Consider the following 22,140-nt stretch of genomic DNA (forward strand, 5'->3'; position numbering starts at 1 on the left):
AGGAAGGATTTATAACATCTCTCAAAGAGTGAAAAAGATTCTACATCGGTCAACATTAAAAAACAAAATTCAAATATTTTCCTTTATAACTCTGAAGTGCAAAATAAACATCAGAAAGAATGAATGCTATTGTCATGCAAACATTTCATTTGTTGACAATACATAGCCAAATAAAAATGACAGGAGTCAAGAGCAGTTACTCCCTCGTCACCTTTCTGAGACTTTGGAGATCTCACCTAAATGAGATTCACTTCTTGATCCACTTTCCTCAATTGGCCCTAACTAATTTATTTAAAACATTTTACTTACTGGGGCTTTGCCCCTCTTTCTTGCTCTTCTGTTCTGAACTGGAGTAAGACAGCAGTCTTGGGAAAGTGTTTCTGCTCTGTGGACCCAAACTTTTCCTTGGGTGGACAGCCCCAAGTGGAAAGGAGGTACAGAGCGCAGGAACATTTCTATCAGTGATTAAGCTGGCATTTTTATCTTTATTTCTTAGTTGGTTCCAGCTTTGGGTGGGGAAAAAAATGCTTGTTTTTTGGGGGTTCAACCTCTACTATCTCCCAGCCCTGAGGTGGTTGGATTTGTGTTGACCCTGTAGAAGGAGGAATTTGGGGAGATAAGGTAAATGGGTTTTGCGTTTCCTGTGATAGGATGGGAATCAGAGGAATTGAGAGATGCAAGCACTTTCTTAGATGAGCTGGAAGTCAGGAGGGGGATGTGAGAGGGAGGGAGTCACCTGAGCATGAAGGGAGGCAGGCAGTTAGAACACAGGCCCGCATTTCTTCCTCAGCAGGCATGGGACTGTGTTAGCCAACTGAGGGCTTTATCATGAGGCTTTTAGACTCTACTACTTTTTACATAGGTGTTTTAGCACTTTTTTGTTGTAAGAAATTAACACAAACTTAATGGCTTAATGCAAATTTATTTTCTTACAGTTATAGAGGTCAGAAGTCTGACCTGGGCTAAAATCAGTGTGTCTGCAGGGCTATATTCCTTTCTGGAACTTCTTGGGACAATTTTTTTTCTTGCCTCTTTCAGCTTCTAGAGGCTGCCCACGTTCTTTGGCTTGTGGCCCCTTCCTCCATCATCAAAGCCATTGGTCTCTGACCATTCTCCGTCATCACAGTCTACCTCTCATCAGAGCTGGGAAAGGTTCTCCCACCTGGATAACCCAGGAAAATCTTCCTAGCCCAAGGTCCTTAACCTTAATCACATCTGCAAAATCCCTTTTTTCATATAAAGTAATATGGTAGCAAGCTCTGAGATCAGGATAATTTGGGGGGCATTATTCTACCTGCCACAGTGGGACAGCTCAAGCCTTCTCAGGCATATTTCTCTGGCAAGTTCTTTGCAGTCATTCAAGGACAAATTACAAAATATATGCCACCCAGTGATACTCTACAAAACTATTTAGGGGGACTCCTTTTAAATGCCCAGATCAAGTTATTAACATTTTGGGATTTCATTCTAGGATTCCACCCATGGTGCTTGCTAATTCCAGAAAGGCACCTGTTGTCCACACAAGCATTGTAAAGGTCTACGGCTATTGTGCCATACCGTGTAGAGATAAAATGTGATCTACTAAAAGGTGCAATGGTTAGGACTTTGGTGTCCATGAGTGAAGGTCAAATGCCCCTGAGGCTCCTGGGTCTTGAAGGTACCTGTGGACTCTAATTGACAGCTCCTTTGGGAAGAAACTGCAGGATACTGCAGAAATCTTTACCATCTCATGTATAAATGCTTTGGAGAGAAAGGCAATGTGAATGTTGCCTTATTCTAGTTTTCAGAGTTGGAGTCCATAGAGAGATTTCAGAAGAGAAGAATGTGGGATTAATTGCTGGGCTTGCCATTGTAAATTCAGAGTTTCCAACAGAATTGTCTTATAGGGAAGGAAGGGAGGTTTGTGACAGGTCGTTAGCAGGCAAAGAGCTTAGGGCGCCCTTCTGTCTCCACATGCCACAGACGCTACAGCAGATCAGAAGCGGATAAATGCAGCCCCACCTGCAGTGTCAATGATCTGTAAGGCATCTGCTCTTATACAGGAGAGGAGGCTCTGGCTCTGGTGGGAATATACTGTACAATGTTGCAAGGGTGTCACAGGCCATCGTGGACGTAACCATGATGATCTGTTTCATGAACTTGGGATACATATATGGGCACATGTAAGTTTTTTTCTTCATATATTGACTTAAGCTTCTGCTCTATTAATTGGGAATTCAGAATCATTTCCTTGAAATCTCTACTTCTGCCTCCCCCAAGGTAGTCTAAGTGGGGACCAGTCTGCAACCTACGCCATGAAGAGAGAACTGAATTTTGATCAGGAGACACCAGTTGTTGCTTCTTGATGATATTTGATGTCCTTATTAGTAACTGGCTGTGCTAGTTCAATAGTCAGTGTTCCTTTTCCTCAGAAATGGAGCTAGTCATCCACTCTTCTGAAGGCACCTGCCCTTCATGCCTATAAGATGATGTGTTCTTTTGAGGGAAACTTGCCTTATGACTCAAAGATGCCCGCCTCTATTCTTCTGGGGGGCTGGGAGCCCTGTCTCATGGGACTGCAAGATTTTCCATTCCCATCCGAGGGCTGTCATCATCAATGGCCAAGTACGGTCTCCAGCGGGGAAGCCTAGTGTACTCACAAGCAGAGGTTACTTCTGGGGAGTCCTGGAGACCTAACATTTGATCCCATTCCAGAGGTGGCTAACACTTTCATTCCTGCATGTGGACGTCTGAAAGTTCTGGATCTCAGCCCCAGGACCATGGGGTGTGTCTTCTGTGTGTGTGAGCTTTCAACTATTAATCAAAGAATAAAAAATTTAAAAAAATGATACTTAAAGAATAGCTAACACTTAATACTTATCAAAGGCTAGGCATTGTCTTTTCATCTTTTTATGAATAAATTCATTTAGTCCTCACACTATTCCTATAAAGTAGATGTTATTTTCACCTCCATTTTTACAAATGAGGAAACTTAAATTCCTTAAGTGAAATACCCTGCCTAAGTCACGGAGTTGGTAGGTAGAGCTGGAATTTACACCCAGGCCTTTAGGCTCCAGAGTGTGTGCCCTGCCTCTTGGAAAGGAGCATGCAAAGGTCTCAAGCTTTGTTTAAAAAGTGCAGTGACACTACAGACAGCAGTAATGAAAAGCAGGTGACCTTTAACAACATATGAGCACACAAACAGCCAAGGTACTGGAGGAACATTATCCTTTCAGATACCATTGTAGAAACTCCAACCCCAGTAATACAGAGCTTCCGAGTATTCACAGTTGGCAAGGGACAAAGATCAGGGACGAGCAGGGAAGACGGTGAAGGAGGGGCAGCTGGAGGGAAGTCCTCCAGGCTGCCATCTGCCCAGGGATGAGGGAGGACGGACTCTGGCAGCCTCCCTTCAGACCTCTGCCCATCTCAGTACTAGAAAAACTGGGAAAAAAATGGACTCTGGGCTCTTGAGGAAAGATTGCATGCTCTTTTGCTATTAACTGTGGATGCTCTGGGGCTATACATTCTGAGCACACGGCTGGTGTACACAAAGCCATGCTTCTCATGGCATGTGGGAGGCAGACCCAGGAAAGAAGGACGCATAGCCTCCCCCAAGAAATCAGGCTACAGTCCGGTGGCGGGCCCTGGGATCATTCTGACAGCGGCGAAGGGCTTTTAGCCCATGGGCCTTAAAGATTAGCAGAACAGAACATACCTGTGTGCAGTGCTGTGGGTCCCTGCTTCAGATATAATCCTCCCGTCAGCACTCTGGCCTGGCCCCTGAGGCCTTGGAAAAGAATTATCCTTTATCAGGGGTATATCAGAGGGAACTGGGAATTTCCAAGGGAAGTCATGCATGTCAGATTGGAGGTCTAATACCTGAACTCACCAAACTGCCTGTATTTTTATACCAAGGTTCATGGAATTAAAGATAACAATGAAAGAGAACAAAGGGAAAATTGAAAATAAGTATATCACAGCTTGGTAAAAGCATATTTGTAGCATGAACACTGTCTTAAATGAGCACAAAGGGAGGCATGGTTAATTCTGCACAGTGGACTCCAGGACAACTTTTCAAGAGAGGAGATATCTGATGTGGCCCTTGAAGGAGCCTTTGTATCATTTTTTTTTCCATTGCCATTGCTCCTACTCTCATCTCTGTCTCCAAACCTCCAGTGTTTCTTCCTTGATGCCACCACACTTATCCTCTAAAATGCCACCTTTTCTATGTCACTCTCCTCTGTGGATCCTTATTGCTAATAATTACTCTCCCTGCATTCAAGGACCTCCAAAAACTGGCTAGATTTATCTCTTTTTTCATCTTGCAACTCTCATCCTTGCCAGACTGGGCTGTGTACTGTCCCCCATAGATAGAAAATTTGTTTCTGCTGGTACTTTTTTGCTTATGCTGCTTGCCGTATCTTGGCCTATTCACATCACTCCTACTTTTAAATCCTATCTGAAATTTTAAATTTTGTTTATAACAAAATCCATATTTCTCCTGAGTCCCTGTTCACTGGTTATCTTGGAGTGGAGGGGGACTAAATATGTAATCCAATTACATATATGTATAATTATATGTATTATTTAAACATAATTATATAAATAGTCTCTTGGGTATGATATGTCTCTCTTGAATAAAGACAGTCAGTTTATTAGATAGTCTTCCCCTCTGGGCTTCCCTCCCTCTGTTGTCTACGTGGTTTATTTGTCCTTGTGACTTTAGGAAAGGAAGGAGGCCCTGTCTTCAGAATGGTCTTTGAATGGATGCTGGTTGTAATCTACTAGCTGCTGCCTCCTGCTTTCTTCTCCCTCCTTTTCCTCCTCCTCCTCCTCCTCCTCTTCCCCTTCTTTTCTTCTTTCTTCCTTTTTCCTCCTTCTATCCCCTTTCTTTTTTTGCACTTCCCAAGCTGACTCCCTCCTCCTCCTGACTGGCACATAGCCTCCTTACATATTTTGATTACCTCTGTCAAGATAGAGTCGAGTTTCACTGAACTAGGATCTATTCTTTCTTTATTAATTCTATTTAATTGACTTTATAATTTAATTCTTGGGTAACAATTTTATTTTCTTCATTTTAAAGTCTTACCATAAGTCTACAAATACCAATAATAACACACACTTTTTCTGTGTGTTTCTTGCATGTAAATGCTACATCTCCAGTAAGACATACACTTATTGAAGGGCAGTAGTGGATTATATTCTTTTTTCATTTTCTCCACAGCATCTAACCTAGGGCAAGGTCAATAAGTATACTTAACAAATAAGTGTTGTCTTGAACTTAATTGATATGAAGAAGTGCCTCTTAGGGAAAGGAAAGCAGAAGAATGTTTGGAGTTCAAGCTTCCTAATTATCAACTTGACTATTTAAGACACACAGATTCCTAGACTGTCTTGAGTCAGGGCTTGGGACTCAGCTGAATCAGACAAGGCAGGCTTGGTGTTGATGCGGGAAGAATGCCAAGTAGATGAATGCATCTACTATAAGTAGTCAATGTCCCCAGGATTAGTAGAAAGCAGTGTCAAATAATGGAATGCTTGCTAATTTTGGAATCGTCCTTGCTCTGTCATATCCTAGTTGTGTGTCTTTGGGCCAGTGACTAAAGACTTTCTAGATCACAGTTTTCTCCATTTACAAAACAAGGGTAAAGATAATCTGGACCTACCTAACTCAAAGGATGGCTGTGGAAAGAGAATATAAGTGAAAATCCCTGGTAAACTAGAAAGCAATTTTGATGTATAAGGCTGTATTAATCAGGGACCATTATTTGCTAGGAACAGAAGTGCATATACAATCGCTTAAGAACAATGGAGCTCACCGGGTGAATGCGTGGGAATTTAATGGAATTTAAGTATAAGTGTGCCTTGAGGGCCTGGTCCCAGGAATCAGAAAGTGAGGAACCCATTGCTCATTCCTTCTATTGAAATACACAGTTCCTCATCTTTCCTGCTCCCTTCATGTCAAATTCATGCTTTGCTGCTGTGGGAACTGACTTTCTTTGCTTCAACATGGCTCTCATTTAAAAAAAAAAAAAAAGGTCACCCCAAGCACAGCTTGATGTGACTTCGCTGCTCCAGCCTGCAAACAGGCCAATCGAATCTTTTCTTGCAATTTTAAATTCTGGGAAAGACTAACCCGACATGGATCAGGTGTTTGCCAAGCTGTGGCCAAGGAAGCTGGGTCACATGAACAAAACTGGCCATCCTTTCAGCAAAGACTAAGGCTATGCTGGCATCCTAGGCTGCCTTTTGTTAATTTATGTCTTGCTAGTTTTGTAAAACTTCATTGGTTTATAGAATGAATATAACCATTCATTCAGCCAGCCCGCCGGTTCAGTCCCTAGGAGCTCCTGCCACATTAATGAGCCTAGTCCAAGGGAAGTTGTTTGCATCTGCTCTCTTCTACTCCCTTGTTTTGGTTTCAGAGAGAGGGAGATATGGAGAAAACTGGCCACAGCTGGGAGAAGAGGCGGCAATGTCATTTTACCTTTGATTCCCTATGGCTTTCCCAGTGGGCGGGTGTAGGGAGCAGTCCTCCTTCCAACAGAGAAAAGTGTTGCTTCCTTAAATGTGGTCTGGGTTCAGGTTTAATCTTGTTAAGAGAACAAAAATGTGACTGAAATATAGGATTTTGGAATGATTCACAGCAAAGCATTATGACTAATTCCTAAGGAAAGTGTATTTATCTATTATATTTATACCCTCCTTCTTCCAAAAAGGATTTGAGGCAGTTTATAAAGGCCAAAAGCATAAACGCAATAAAACACAAAAGTCAAGTAGTAAAAAGTGGAGGAATGGAAGAAATTGTATTTTGGAATCCTGGCTGAATAATTTATTAATAGCTATTTTTAGAAAAAGTAGTTATATTTGTACCTCACACCATACATAAAAATGAATTCCAAATGTAACAAAGTAAAACGTGATTGCTAAACTATAAAAGAGCTAGAAAAATACACTTAAATATTTATCTGTTCTCAGAGCAGGGTGGGAAAAGCCTTTTTAAGCCCATTAATGAAGAAAGAAACCTTAAAGGGAAATGTTAAAAGAATCGACTACATAAAAATTTAAAGCTTCTTGACTTCAGAAAAGACCGAAAGTAAAATTAAATGGAGAAATGTCTCCAACACAAACACAAAGAGTTGATAACTTTGCTATGGGGTTTAACAGTTTTATCTGTAAAAATAATAAAAATGTGTGGTGTGTGAATAAAACAGTTTGAAAAATAATAATAAGACAAATATTCTAATAGCTAAATGAATAAAGGATACAAGCCAAGAAATTTTTAAAGAATTAATACAAAAACCAATATATATGAGAAGATATTAAACCTAAATAATAAAAAGGGAAATGCACATTAAAACAATGTCATTCTATTTAACATTTATGATTGGCCAAAATTTTAGAAAATTATAATATCCAGACATGTAACCTGATGATAATAATAATAATACCTTTCTGGAGGGCAACTTGGAAAAATTTTGAAAAGCCCATAAAGCATGTAAACTCTTTGACTCAGAAATTTTATTTCCAGAAACTTCTCTTAGGGAAATAATCAAGGATATATGTAAAGATTTAGGTCCAAAATCTTTGCTATTTATTCTTTTTTGAAGGAAATTATTTCCTGAAGTTTTTAACAAGGAAAATTCATTACTTCTGTAATAAGAAAAAAATATATAAAATAATATATTCCATTTTCTGTATCCATTTTCTTTAATTAGGAAGTGTACATACCAAAATTAGATTTTGAACAGTAAAACAGCATTTTTGTCATCCAGCAACTTTAATGCTTTGGAAATATCTGTTGGGAGGAATCAGTGATTTAGTAAAAAGATGCCTGAATCATCAAGACTTGTATAGACACTTTTGGCTATTATTATGAGAGCTCCCTAAGGCTTTTACTTAGAACTTTTGTTTTTGTTTTAGACAGGATTTGAGCAAGGTAGAGATGATCTGCTTTCCGTCCTTCCAGCCAACTGAAGACAAGGACTTGGGACCAGTGAAGAGTAATGGGTGGTGGTGGGTAGGGGGTAGACAACAAGGGAGGAAGGGCAGATGAATTAAACAACAGCAGTAAAGCACATCAATTTGGGACCATTTAAAGGAGGGGCCGTATCTTCACATTGAAATGGCACCTGAAGCTATGAGTGATAATTAATATTCCCTATGAAGACCTTGGGTCAACTGGAAAAAATTAAAAGCATCTAGTTTCTCTTGTTCCAAAAGGAATGTGTAATGAATTTGAAAATTGATTTGCAAGATAATTAAACTAGAATACAATCTGGCACCCAGCTCTCCCTGGTGACACGTGCGTGCCCCTTTCGCTCTGCCTGCAGGACTGCCCAGCCGATGCCGAGGACTTCAGAGCCCAGCAGTGCTCGGCCTACAATGATGTCCAGTACCAGGGGCGTTACTACGAATGGCTTCCGCGGTATAACGACCCCGCTGCCCCTTGTGCACTCAAGTGTCATGCCCGGGGACAGAGCCTGGTGGTGGAGCTGGCCCCCAAGGTCCTGGATGGGACTCGCTGCAAGACGGACTCCCTGGACATGTGCATCAGTGGCATCTGTCAGGTAAGGGCCAACGACACGCCCACTCTCCATATAGAGACTCCACTTCTGCTGTACTTTTGTTCACACCAGTGAAATACTTTACAAAGAATGTCTTTGATAATTTTAACATAAAATCCTCTTTTAAAGGGTATTTCCAGCCTTTAAGTCGTGTTTTCCCTGTCTAAAATAGTGTACCATTTACCCATGTAATGCTTGACTTCTTGTGATTCCTCTAGCACACTGGCTCTACATTGTAGAAAGAGCATCAGCGTCACCTGGATGGTTTGTTAAAAAGAGTCCTGGGTCCCACCCCCGGGGTTTCTGAATCAGTGGGTCTGGGGTGGGGTCAAGAATTTGAATTTTAACAAGTTCTCAAGAAATGCTGGTGCAGTGGTCCTGGGACCATGCTTTCAGAACCATTGCTCTGGAAGGGTAAAACCAGTAGGTTCTCTGAGCTTTCGTACTAAAATTAATTCAGTTTTAGGACTTTGGGAAAGAATACTGATTTAATTTGCATGAATACCTTCCAGAAGATTTTTCAGAGTGGCATTTGCAGAGCTGTAAGATGTGACTGAGACATAAACCCCAGCAGCCCGGGTGCAGATGATTCAGTGTTATGGCAGGTTGCTGAAGGGGGGTCAAGATTCCACTTCCATTCTTTCGAGGACGGAAATTTTTCCTTTAAATAAAAATGTTGTATTATTCTACTAACCTATTCTTATATTCATAACAAAAACATCAGTAACTCAGACAAAGAACAACTTTTCCACCTACCCAGTGCCAGACACTACCAGGTGTTTCAAATTAACATACTCAAAGGTGTACCTGATCTTCCTTCTCGATCCAGTTTCTCCTGCTCTAGAATGTGGCCTCCAGTTCTTCACCCTAAAACTTCGGAGTCAGTCTTTTGATTCTTCTCTCTCCCACCCATTTAATCCATTGCCAAGTCCTTTCAGTTCTCCCTGCAAAATTTTGAAGTCACCACTTCTTTCCAACTCACTGACTTCTCTCCTAGTCTAAGCTCCCATCGGCTCTTGCCTAACCTATACCAATACCCACAGTACTGTTCTCCCAGCTTCCACCATTGTCCCCTGAAGTCCATTCTTCACACAGCAGTCCAAGTGATCGTCTTAAAATATAAACTGGAGCTTGTCACTCCTGTCCTCAAACTCCTCAATGGCTTTCATTGTATTGATGATGTAATCCAAAATCCTTACCTGCTTCTCCAGGCTCTTTCTGCACTGTTTTGCCTTTTCATTGCCTTTTCATTTTTACCAAAGTGCCAGGTCTTGAACACATTGTCCCTGCTGCCTTATGGGCAAGTGTTTAAGAAGGAAGATTAACGGTGTCACATTCCTCAGAGATGCCAAGAGAGATAAGAAATGACCAACATTTTGACCAAAGATTATTGGTGACATCAGTTTGAGCAGCTTCAATGAAGTGGCTGGAAAAAGCACCAGATGGTGGTGTGGTATGTTAATTTCCTATCACTGCCGTAATAAATTACCACAGACTCAGAAAAATAACAGGAATTTATTCTCCCATAATGCTAAAGGCCAGAAGTCTGAAAGCAAAGTGTCAACAGGACTGGTTCCTCCTGGAGGCTCTGAGGAAGAATCCATTCCATGTCTTTCTCCTAGCTTCTGGTGACTGTTGGCAAGTTTAGTGTTCCTAGGCTTGTAAAATGCATATCTCTGATCTCTGCCTTCCTCTTCACGTCACCTTCTCTGTGTCTCAGTCTTTTCCTCTTCTTATAAAGATGCTTGTCATTGGATTTAGGGCCCACCCTCAATCCAGGACAATCTCATCTTGAGACCCTTAACTTAATTACATCTGCAAAGACCCTTTTCCAAATAAGGTCATATTCACAGGTCCTTTGGGGGGGCTGCAGTTCAACCCACTACACATAGTAAGGAATGAATGGACTGAAATAAATAGGGATGCTGAGCATGAACTACTCTTTCAAAAAGTTTGTCTTAGAAGAATAGAGAGGGAAGGATAGAATTACAGCTAGAGGGTATGTGAAGTACAGGGAGAGTTTCTCCAGGGTCAGAGACACTTGGACAAATGCAGGTTTTGTGATGCCTGAAGCATTTATAATTTAAGGGTTCCTCTTTAAGAAAAATAATACAAGCTTATAAACACAAAGATAGTTACCAACTGAATATAGACTTAGAATAAGTAGCAAAATGGCAACACATTACTAGAGGCTTGGAGACTCAAGTTCCTTCCCTGTGAGATTTCTTTTGGAAATTTGGCAGGTCCTTGCAACTCAGCTTCCCATCCCACCCAGAATACTCTTTACCTCTCAGCAACACCAGCACATGGGACAGTGAAAGAAGTTGAGGCTAGAGGTGTAGGTAGAAACCAATTATGAATGTATTCTGAAACTTATGAGGAGCCATTGAAGAATTTTATAGAGTATAGCTCAGTTGAGCTTGTCTTTTAAAAGATCACTCCGTGGCAGTGTGGCAGAGAACTAAGTAGGGGTGGGGGTTGGGGTGGCTCTGAAACTTGGGCTTCATCAACTTCATAGCAAATCACCACTTAGCTTGGACGTATGTTGTGAGGAGGGGTGGGCAAGTCAGGGTGGGTATTTATTGAGAGGACAGGCACTCGATGAAGGGAGGTTTCTGAGGTGACCACCGCAGAGGAGGAGGGATAACCCTGGCCAAGAAGGAGGAGGGACGCCTCGTCCCTTGAAGCAGACAGGAAGGAGGAGATGTTGGCCACTGATCAGCATAGAAACAACAGGAAAGGAAGTGGAATTATTGTTCGACAGCCTCAGTTTTGTGAAATAGAAAGCAAAGTCAGCTAATGAGAATGAGTGGGGGTGCAGTTTAAGGAGAAAGGAGAAATTTTAAGATGTTTCACAGATAATGGTGGTGACCAAAGATGGTTAGAGAGCAGATCCTCAGGACCTAGAGGAACTAGGAATCCGTCTTCAGCTCTGGTGGTCTGGGAGAGATCACTGGGCCACGTACGGTCCTGCTGTGTGGCTCCTGTGATGAGTAGGAGGTGGTGCGGTGTGCCAGGACTGCACTGACTTCACACTTAGAACTGCACTCAGATCCCATTTCTGCAAGTAATTGGTTGAAGACCCCTTGGCAAGCCCTTTTCCTAAATCTTTGAGCCTTGGTCTTTTCTATATCTAAAAGGGAGATATTATCCTCCTTGAAGGTCCTGTTCTAAATTCATGCCACATGCCCAGCCCAGCAGCTGTCACACAGGAGTCCTTCAGTCCAGGCCGGGTCACTTTCCCTGGTTTCTCTTGGTGCTTGTTGGCCACCATGCCCTCCTCTTATTCATTATCTGTCTAGTTGCAGTTTGCTCCAGTGGTTCCCAAGGTTTGAAAGGGCTAGCAGGATAAAGGTGGTTTTCAAGCCTGATTGATCCATTTTAAATGAGTGCTTCATATCATATTCCTATGATTCTAATGGATAAGCTCTGGTTTCTTTGGGCGGTAACAGGTGATATCCCTGGTTGCTGAAAACTGAGCTTTTTTTTTTTTTTCCTTTTGCCTGGCTATCCAAGTAAAAAGAATTGCATGCATGCCCTCAGGAGTGACTCAAATGCTTCTCAGTTGAATTCCATATCTTCCCTTGAATAAGATAATGTTCTTATAAATTCCCTTTCTTGTACCCTATGGCCATGCACATCAGCCGTCGTTAGGGTGAGAGAAAGTCAACTGTGTGAGTCTCTCTGCTTGCCTCAGAGTCAGTGAACTGAGCCTGATGTTTACTTGGCACAGACTACAGATAATTTTTGCAAGTGTGTTTATAGTTTGCACATTTAAATGAACATGTCACAGTACTCTTGGGAACAGCTTTCTATTAGCCTGAGCAGAGCAGAGACCATGAGGTGATTATCCTCACTGAGGGAAATTTGCTTCTGCTGCTACTTTGGACGTCTGATTTTTATCCATAACAGGACCTAGTTGGAACCAGGTCCACAGAACAAGTCTTATTTATCATTCACATTTATTGAATCCCCTGATGGCTGGGTAGGTAAAGTAACCACTTACTATTAATAATAAAACTAGTAGCGATTAATACTTGGTGCTTACTGGGTGCCAGGCACTGTCTGCTTACCTGACTGAATTAGCTCATCACAACCCCACGGAGTAGGTGCAGCTTTTATCCCCATTTTGTTTAGGAGGAAACCAAACCTCAAAGAGGCCCAGGTTTCAGAGATAAAAAATGGTAGAGCAACCTAATTCCAGAATCCATTTTCTTAACCAATTTACTACACCTTACCAAGATTACTTTTAGTATCGCTGCAATTGTAGTTAAAATTTGTTACTAGAAAGAAGATGTGGTTCTGGTAAAGGACCATCAATACAACAGGAGAATCTTGCATAGACAGCTTCATTCGGGGATTGAAACTCAAATGTCTACACACCACCCAGTAAGGAAAACTGCTTGGGTGTCATTACAGGGAGTGGTAAGGGCTCTTGTGAACCTGGAGAACACATGCTCATTGTGAAGGGACCAACTGTGTACAAACATGACAGCATTTAATTTGTCAACAAAACCCCTAAATCTGGATTTTAATGTGAAATTTCCAGTTTTGTTTTTTTTTTTAAACCTTGCTATTAATGACCCAGCTTTACCCATTAGTGGTTAAACTGTGCTCCTGGATGACAAGCTTGGTTTTCCAGCAGTACGCAACAACCTCCAACACTCAGTGGCTTAAAACAACAAATGGTTCTGCTTGCTCGTGCTTCTTGTCCAGCATATTCATTGACTCTCTCAGAGACCCCGGCTGAGGAGGGCTTTGTTTAAACACAGTTTTTTGCATAATCACTGCAGTAGGGAAGGGAAACAAAGAGATTCATAAGCAGACTCTTAAAGCTTCTTACAGAAGTGACACAGATCACCTAGACTCGTATTTTACTGGCCAAAGGCAGTTGATGGCCACATCTAACTTCTAAGGGCTTGGGGAAGGGCAGGCCTATCGTGAGCTGAACAAAGCTAAATGTTTATGAATATCCCAAATGACTACCATAGCTCCATAGTCTCTGATTTTTAAGGCAGACATGTTAGAAATTTTTCCAAGTTAGAATCCAGTTTTCAGAGATCTCAAACAGAAGTTAATGAAAAAAAATTGTTTGGTATATGAAGGAATGATATTTGACTTATCTGGAAAATTCTGTTTTTGCTTAATTTTGAATAATGCAGCTTATTTAAACCCTATCAACTTTTTGCTGATTAGGAAATCATTTGTGGGTACTGTGAAATAATCCCTCGCTGAAACAATGAGTTACATATGAATATTTGTCCCCAAGAGCGTTGTTCATATATTTTAAATGGTTGTTTATGTTATCCCCTCTCTTGTGTAACTTGTTTCATCAGCTACCCTGTAGGATAAGAACTGTTTTTATAATTAATTTATATTCTGTACTACTTGGCACTATAGATAATAGGTATTAATAGATTTTTAAATAAATGCTACTGATATATTTATTGACTAGTAGTTTTTAAACCATTATAATTAAAACTCCTGCCCTCAGGAGTGTCACAGAAGTAATTTTTAAAAAGTTGCTTATTGTTGATTGTGATGGGATCTGAAAGGCAAAAGTCAGTTGCCCCTTCATTTCAAGGGAAGTTCTGGCTTATACTAGGCAAATCAAAAAGCAACCAGATGTTCTTTTCAGATATTATTTTTCTATGATATTTTCACTTGCTTTATTTGGCTGCAAGATTTGGATGAATGGTAACTTTTCAAAAAATTGTGAAACAAATATAAGAGCTAAGGGAGGTGTTTGATTGTCCAAGATCTTTAAAGGCCTTAAACATTCTTCAAAACAAGCCCATCGTAGCTCCTAAACCCACACCCTTCCCTAGATGACCAGATAGAGGTGATTCTCAGTCTCATGCAATGCAAGGTGCTCAGGGACATGAGTGTGAGGACAGAGCTTGGCCGAGGAACAGTGTTTCTATAATTTAATGGTAGAATTACTCCCCTTGGAGAAAGTTGCATGAACGCAAGTTAATCATTGGTTGAACCCTAACAATGCAAATGTGTTTCCAAAATCAATCACTTTAAGTTGTTCCACATGTACTTATAACTATTAAGATTATTGCCTATGCAACTGGTTTTTGTGGTCCATCTGCTTATACAAAAGGTAAGGAGGGTATAGTGTAAAGAGTGTACAGTCAGATGGCCTGGATTTTAATCCAGTCACTGACATTATATAGTAGCTGCGTGACGTTGGCAAGTCATTTAAACTCAGTAACATTCAGGTTCCTTACTGTAAAATGGAGATTAAAGGTATCACCCTCATCACAGGATTGCTGTGCAGCTTGAATGAAAAAATCTGTGTAATGTGCTTAGCGTAATGTCAGGCACATGATAAGCATTCAATAATAATCAGCTATTATTATTTACTACTATCTTTGTAAAATCACTTAATTTTAGAGTGAAAGGATCTCAAGGATCACCAGATTCAGCTACTCATCCAACAATTGAATCCCTTCTAAAATTTTTTTGCCCACAGTCTCCCAGCCCATGATTGAACACTTATTATTGGGTGACTCTCACTTTTCAAACTTTCTCATTTTGAACTAAATTAGCTTAAACCTGTAGCTTTTACCATTTGGAAATGCACATAGGAAATTTAAACCCTTACATTTTAGATGACATTTTGTGATTTTAAAAATATTTTTAATCACAAGCTAAATTCCCCAATTCCTTAAACTTCCTTGGAATTTTCCTACTTCTCTCTGAAGCTTTCATTTAATCTTTTTTAAATAGTCTATATAGACTTAAAAGTCTTCAGATGTGGTTTCAACTTTCTCCAGTTTTGTTTCTTCTTCAGCACCTTGGGTGTAGTCTGTTTTAGCAATATTCCAAACAGAAGCACAGGCACTCTTTCTAGAAGTCAAAGCAAAATTAAAAACAATGAGAGATGATAAAAATTGACTCTCTTTGATTGAGCCCTTTACTAATTATTATCCTAAGAACTTCACGTATATTTTCTCATTTAATCTAAACTAGAACCCCATGTTCACAGTATCATCTTCATTTTTACTGTTGAGTAAAGCGAGTCTCTGAGAGTTTGTATCGTTCAAGGTCTTGCAGTTAAAAAGGGTTGGTGGGTGGGATGAGGGGAGGGTTTGTGTATATGTGTGTGTGTGTGTGGGGGGTTGTCAGGATTTTTAAGTGGGCTGTCTGCCTCTAGAGTATCTCTGCTTAAACACCGGGTATGTAAATGCAAGTAAAGTTGGATGCCTGTGGGGAGCAAAGATAAATCAAATCAGTTAATATTATTGGACACATATTATGTAGAAGATATGTTTATGAAATAAAGAGAAATATAAGGCACAACCCTTTTTCATGTATATTTTTCTAATATCTTTGCCATATACATATGAAAACTAACAGGAGACCAAAAGACAGCGTTCTAAGCATATTCTATATGGCATCTCCCCTGTTAATTCCTTTCTTATATTTACTAAATTGTTTATAAAGACAAATGTATAGATATATTGACATAGATATAAAATGTGTAGGTAAAAATATAGATAATGAGAGAGAGAGAGAGAAGGAGAATATCTTAGTTTTCCCGAGCTGCTAAGACAAATACCATGTAATGGGTTGGCTTCAAAATGGGAATTTATTGGCTCACTATTTTGAGGCTAGAAAAAGTCTAAAATAGGGGCATCAACAAGGCAATGCTTTCTCCCCAAAGTCTGTAACATTCTGGTGCTGGCTGCTGGTGATCCTTGGGGTTCCTTGGCTTGTATCCCTGCCTTGTCTCATATCATGACCTTCTCCCCTTTCTCTTCTGGGTTCCTGCTGACTTCCTATTTCTGGCTCCTCCTGGTGTCTTTTTCTGACTGTGTCTGAATTTCTTGTGCTTATAAAGGGCTCCATTAATCTGAATTAAGGCCCACCTTAATTCATTTGGGCCACTCCTTAGCTAAAATAAAATAATCAAAAGATCCTATTTACAGTGAGTTCACACCCACAGGACTGTGGATCAAGACCAAGAACATATCTAAATTGGGAGGCATAATTAAATCCACCACAGAGATATAAAGATACAGAATATAGAAAGATATGGATCTATAGAGGTAGAGCTATCCATATGTAGAGATAAAGATAGAAATAGAGGGGAAAACAGCTTAAAGCAAAACTGTGTAGAGAAGGATATATATCAAATTTAGGATAGTGGTTGTTTCTGGAGAGGAAACGTGAGAATAGGACTAATGAGGGGCAGGGGAGGGGAGGAAAGGACTTCAGTTTTATCTGCAATGTTCCATCTATTTTATATGCATTAAAATAGCCGAATAAAAATATAAATGAAAAAAATAAGAGTGGGGGTGTGGAGGGACAGCTTCTATTCAGAAGTATTTGTCCTCTTTTAATTATTTGGGCCTTGCATAAGAATCATATAAATGGTGTATTTTTCCAGTCAAATTTAGAAAATGATGTTCTCATAAAAGAGCCAACTCCTAAACTGAAGAAGGATAGCATCATAAATGAAGTGTCTGGGATGCATAATGTTCCACCTCCCCTGTGTTCCCGCCCCCCTCTGACCACCACGTTTCTGTCCGCAGGCGGTGGGCTGTGACCGGCAACTGGGAAGTAAAGCCGAGGAGGACAACTGTGGCGTCTGTGCTGGCGACGGCGCCACCTGCAGGCTTGTGCGGGGACAATCCAAGTCACACGTTTCTCCTGAAAAAAGTAGGTTTGAAACTCAGTGCCATGTTACCATAAAACAATATGTGTTTCAGACCGTCTGTTACTAGAATAACATTTTTATTAAATTAAGCTTTTCACTTGGAAAGAACTTTTGACCAGTTTTCTAAAAATCAAATTTCCTCCAAAACAAGTGTGTATCTAATTTTTATATTAGTACCTGTTTATTTGAGCCTTTGTCAATACAAAGTATTGCTGGTTTTAAACTATTTTGCCAATTTGTTAGGTGTGCCGGTTTGGATGTATTATGTCCTCCCAAACGCCATTATCTTTGATGCAGTCTTGTGTGGGCAGGAAACTTATTGGTGCTGATCGGGTTGGAGACTTTTGATTGGATGTTTCCATAGGGATGAGGGTGAAATTGGATAATTTCCATGGAGGTGTGGCCCCACCCATTCAGTGTGTGCCTTGATGAGTTTACTGGAGCACTATATAAGCTCAGACAGAATGAGCAAGCTTGCTACAGCCAAGAGGGTCACTTTGTAGCAAGCTTGCTCCAGCGAAGGCACTCAGTTGTTGATGACTTACACTGGACACTTTATGGCCTTAGGACTGTAACTTTGTAGCCAAATAAACCCCCTTTATAAAAGCTGATCCACTTCTGGTGTTTTGCAAAAAGGCAGCATTAACAAACTGGAACATTAGGTATAACATGAAATAATTTTTTAAAAATTGCATTCTTTTGATTATTAACAAGAGAGAAAGTACTGTCATATGTTTATTGGCCACTTATACATTTTCATTTTAAAATAAATATTGAAGTTATTGCTTGGTTTCCTATTTGGATGTTGAGCTTTGCCTCACTGATTGTGAGTCTTTATTATACCAAGAATGTTAACTTTTTTCCATCATACCTATTTTAAGTATCACTTCCACTTCATCATTTTGCTTTCAATTTTGTTTGTGCTTTTAGAACTAATAATTTCTAAGTTTCATGTATTCAGAAGTTTTCATCTTTTTATTTCTGTAATATCTGCCTTTTTTTAAAAAAAGTCCTATAATGCAGGGAACAGTAAGCTTCCTCTGTAGAGGGCCAGCCATAAATATTTTTAGGCTTTGTGGTTCTCGAACCCAACTACTCAGCACTGCCACTGTGATACAAAAGCAGCCACAGATGACATGTAAATGCATGAGTGTGACCGTATTCCAGGAAAACTGTTTATAAAAAGAGACTGAGGCTGAATTTGGCCCTCAGGTTGTAGTTTGCTGACCCCTGATTTAAAGGAAAAACTTATTCACCCCTGTTTTCTTTCTGTCATTACTTTCATGGTTTTGTTTTCATACTTTAAAATCTTTCATCATTTGAATTTATTTCGATGTAACTTATGAAATAGGGGTCTTATTCTCTCACATGGGGAGTACACTGCAAGAGGGATGGAGGGAAGGGAGTTTACAGGCAGAAAAAACATGAAGTATAAAGGCATCGTGATGCTAGAGGAAAGCCAAGCCTTTTGGGGGATCTACTAATATGTTGCTGAGGTCTGAATGAATGTTGGATATAGTGGAAGATAAGAAAAAATAGCATTCAGTAGTCAATAATACAGCCCTTCATTATTTGTTTTACTTTTAGGTTAAGTGGAGTCAGTAAAGCGATTTAGGCAGTGGAGTGACTTAATTAGATTTATGTTTTAGTAAAAATACTTCTGGTAGCATGTGGGGGCTGGATACTAGTGAGATAAGCCTGGAAGCAGGAAGTCCAAATAGGAAGCTGTTTTTATATTCGAGGGGATTTGAGATGATAAGGCCCCTTGGTCCAGGGTAGTGTGGAAGGAGATGTAGAGAAAAGAAAAGATTGAGAATTTATTTAGGATGTAGACTCACAGAGTTTGGCAACTCTTTGCATGAAGACTATAAGATAAAAGAAGCAGCTAGGATGATGCAAACTTTCCAGCTTGAGTAGCTGGATAGATACGTTTGCTCTTCGTTTGCGTAGAGAATTGTGCTAGATTGGATATATTATGTCCCTCCAAAAGCCATATTCTTTAATGCAGTCTTGTGGGAGCAGATGTATTAGGGTTGATTGGGTTGGAATCCTCTGATTGAGTGTTTCCTCTGATTGATGTGACTCATCAACTGTGGGTGAAACATTTGAATGAATAATTTCCATGGAGATATGGACCCCACCCATTTAGAGTGTGTCTTGATTTAATCACTGGAGTCCTATAAAAGAGCTCACAAACAGAAGGACCTCAGAGCAGCTGAGAGCGACATTTTGGAGAGCAGCTGAGAGAGACATTTTGGAGAAGTCCACTGAAAGCAGACTTTTGCTGACACTTTGGAGATGTTAGCCCAGTGTTTATTCCAGAAAAGCTAAGAGAGGGCAAACGCCCCAAGAGCAACATTTTGAAGAATGCACAGGAGCTGAGAGAAGAGCTGGAACACAACCCGAGATCAGAAGATGCCAGCCACATGCCTTCCCAGCTAACAGAGGTTTTCCAGGCACCATTGGCCTTCCTCCGGTGAGATATACGCGTGTTGATGCCTTTTATGGCCTAGGACTATAACTTTGTAACCAAATAAACCCCCTTTATAAAAGCCAATCCATTTCTGGTATTTTGTAGAACAGCAGAATTAGCAAATCGGAACAGAAATTCATGAAAAGGAGACACATTTCAAACGTGAGAGCTCACCTCCCGGATTTTGGCCCCATAAGTACTCAGTGTCTTGGTAGCTTTTGATGCCTTCAAACAGATGTTGATTATGTTTTGTTGAGGTTAGAGAATTGTTCTGAAGCATGCCAGTCCATCATTGCTGGTAGCAGAACTCCCTTACTGTTGATATTTAGTTATAAATATAGGTGAGTCCATCCAAAGAGTGTGTGTAGAACATATCAGAAGGCAACAAATTGGATCCTGAAGAACACCTGAAATCAAGACAGTGAGCCAAAGAAGAAGTTCAAGAGAAGACAACTGAGAAGGAAGGAAGAGAGTAGGGAGGTGAAAGCAGAGCTTAGCAAGCAGGATATCATGGAAGCCAAATGGAGATAATTGTCAGCCATGTTATGAGCTGTTGCGAGATCAACTGAAATAAGGGTCCAGTAATTTCTCTTTGGCAATTTGAAGATCATTTGTGACCCTTAGCAAGAGTGGTTTCAGTGAATTTCAGGCTACAACCAAAGTGTGATTGCAATGAGTTGATAGATGAACAGGTGAGAATGGATAGAAGGAAGGACTTACCCAGGACAAAATAAGGAGTGCAAACCTATACTGTGTCACGAGCTGGATAAACTATACAGGTACAGTTGGGGAACATGGTGAGAAATTAAATGAGTTCCAGCCTCTTGGCTTTGACTCTTTTCATTAGGAGTTGGAGCCACTACTAAGAGAAAGAGTCCTCAGAGACTTGAGAAGAGCTTTGCCGTCCAAGAAAGGAGAAGGAACTCATCAAAGCCAGTAAAAGGTTAGAGGAGTAATTGTGAGGGCCTGGCTGAGACTGGAAACTATAAATTTGTGGAGGTCCCAATCTGTGGACTTGGTGGCTTTGAACAGTGGTGTATCCATAAGGAGTGCATTCCATTGCAAACCATTGAAAACCTGATTGATAAATATAGGTGATATGTGTCTCTTTTTTTTTTTTTTTTAATTGAGATTGTTCAGATACCATACAATTATCAAAAGATCCAAAGTGTACAATCACTTGCCCCTGGGTACCCTCATACAGCTGTGCATCCATCACACTTAATTTTTGTTCAATTTTTAGAAACTTTTCATTACTCCAGACAAGAAATAAAGTGAAAGATGAAAAAAGAAAAAAAGAAAAGGAAACTCTAATCCTCCCCTATCCCTAACCAACCCCCTTCAATTGTTGACTCATAGTATTGATATAGTACATTTGTTACTGTTTATGAAAAAATGTTGAAATACTACTAACTGTAGTATATAGTTTGTAAAAGGTATATAGTTCTTCCCTATATGCCCCTCTATTATTAACTTCTAATTGTATTGTCATACATTTGTTCTGGTTCATGGAAGTGATTTCTAGTATTTGTGCAGTTGATCATGGACATTGCCCACCATAGGATTCAGTTTTATACATTCCCATCTTTGGACCTCCAACTTTCCTTCTGGTGACATATATGACTCTGAGCTTCCCCTTTCCACCTCATTCACACACCATTTGGCGCTGTTAGTTATTCTCACATCTTGCTACCAACACCCCTGTTCATTTCCAAACATTTAAGTTCATCCTAATTGAACATTCTGCTCATACTAAGCAACCACTCCCCATTCTTAAGCCTCGTTCTATATCTTGGTACCTTATATTTCATGTCTATGAGTTTACATATTATAATTAGTTCCTATCAGTAAAGACCTTGCAATAATTGTCCTAATGTGTCTGGCTTATTTCACTCAGTATATTGCCCTCGAGGTTTTGTCATCAACCCATTTTTTTTAATATGGTTTTGTTCACTCACCATACATTCCATCCCAAGTAAATAATCGATGGTTTTCTGCATGGTCGTACATTTATGTATTCACCACCTTCACCACTATCTATATAAGAGCATCTACATTTCTTCCACAAGGCAGGAGGGAGAGTCAAAGAAGGTAGAGAGGCAAAAGAAAGAGGAAAAAAAAATGACAGCTAGGAAGCAGCAAAAGGAAAAATAACCTTAAATCAAAGTAGAATAAAGAATCAGACAATACCACCAATGTCAAGTGTCTAACATGCCTCTCCTATCCCCCCCTCTTATCTGCATTCACCTTGGTATATCACCTTTGTTACATTAAAGGAAGCATAATACAGTGATTCTATTAGTTACAGTCTCTAGTTTATGCTGATTGCATCCCTCCCCCAATGTCTCCCCATTTTTAACACCTTGCAAGGTTGACATTTGCTTGTTCTCCCTCGTAAAAGAACATATTTGTACATTTTATTACAATTGTTGAATACTCTAGATTTC

At 40.1% G+C, this 22,140-nt stretch overlaps 1 protein-coding gene across 6 annotated transcripts in view; it reads left to right on the forward strand.

The window, feature by feature from the left end:
• The window catches only part of ADAMTSL3 (ADAMTS like 3), a 389,485-nt gene that overhangs the window by 155,244 nt on the left and 212,101 nt on the right, over positions 1 to 22,140 (forward strand). For all 6 annotated transcript variants that reach the window (XR_005216378.1, XM_037833191.1, XM_037833189.1 and 3 more), the window contains 2 exons: positions 8,316 to 8,552; positions 17,096 to 17,222. Coding sequence is in view for 5 of the 6 variants with exons in the window: in XM_037833191.1 (XP_037689119.1) it covers positions 8,316 to 8,552; positions 17,096 to 17,222 (364 nt within the window). In the remaining variant the exon portion in view is untranslated. The remainder of the gene's footprint in view (positions 1 to 8,315; positions 8,553 to 17,095; positions 17,223 to 22,140) is intronic.

The sequence above is a fragment of the Choloepus didactylus genome, chromosome 4 (genome assembly GCF_015220235.1).
Source record: "Choloepus didactylus isolate mChoDid1 chromosome 4, mChoDid1.pri, whole genome shotgun sequence".
In the NCBI taxonomy this organism is placed as follows: Eukaryota; Metazoa; Chordata; class Mammalia; order Pilosa; family Megalonychidae; genus Choloepus; species Choloepus didactylus.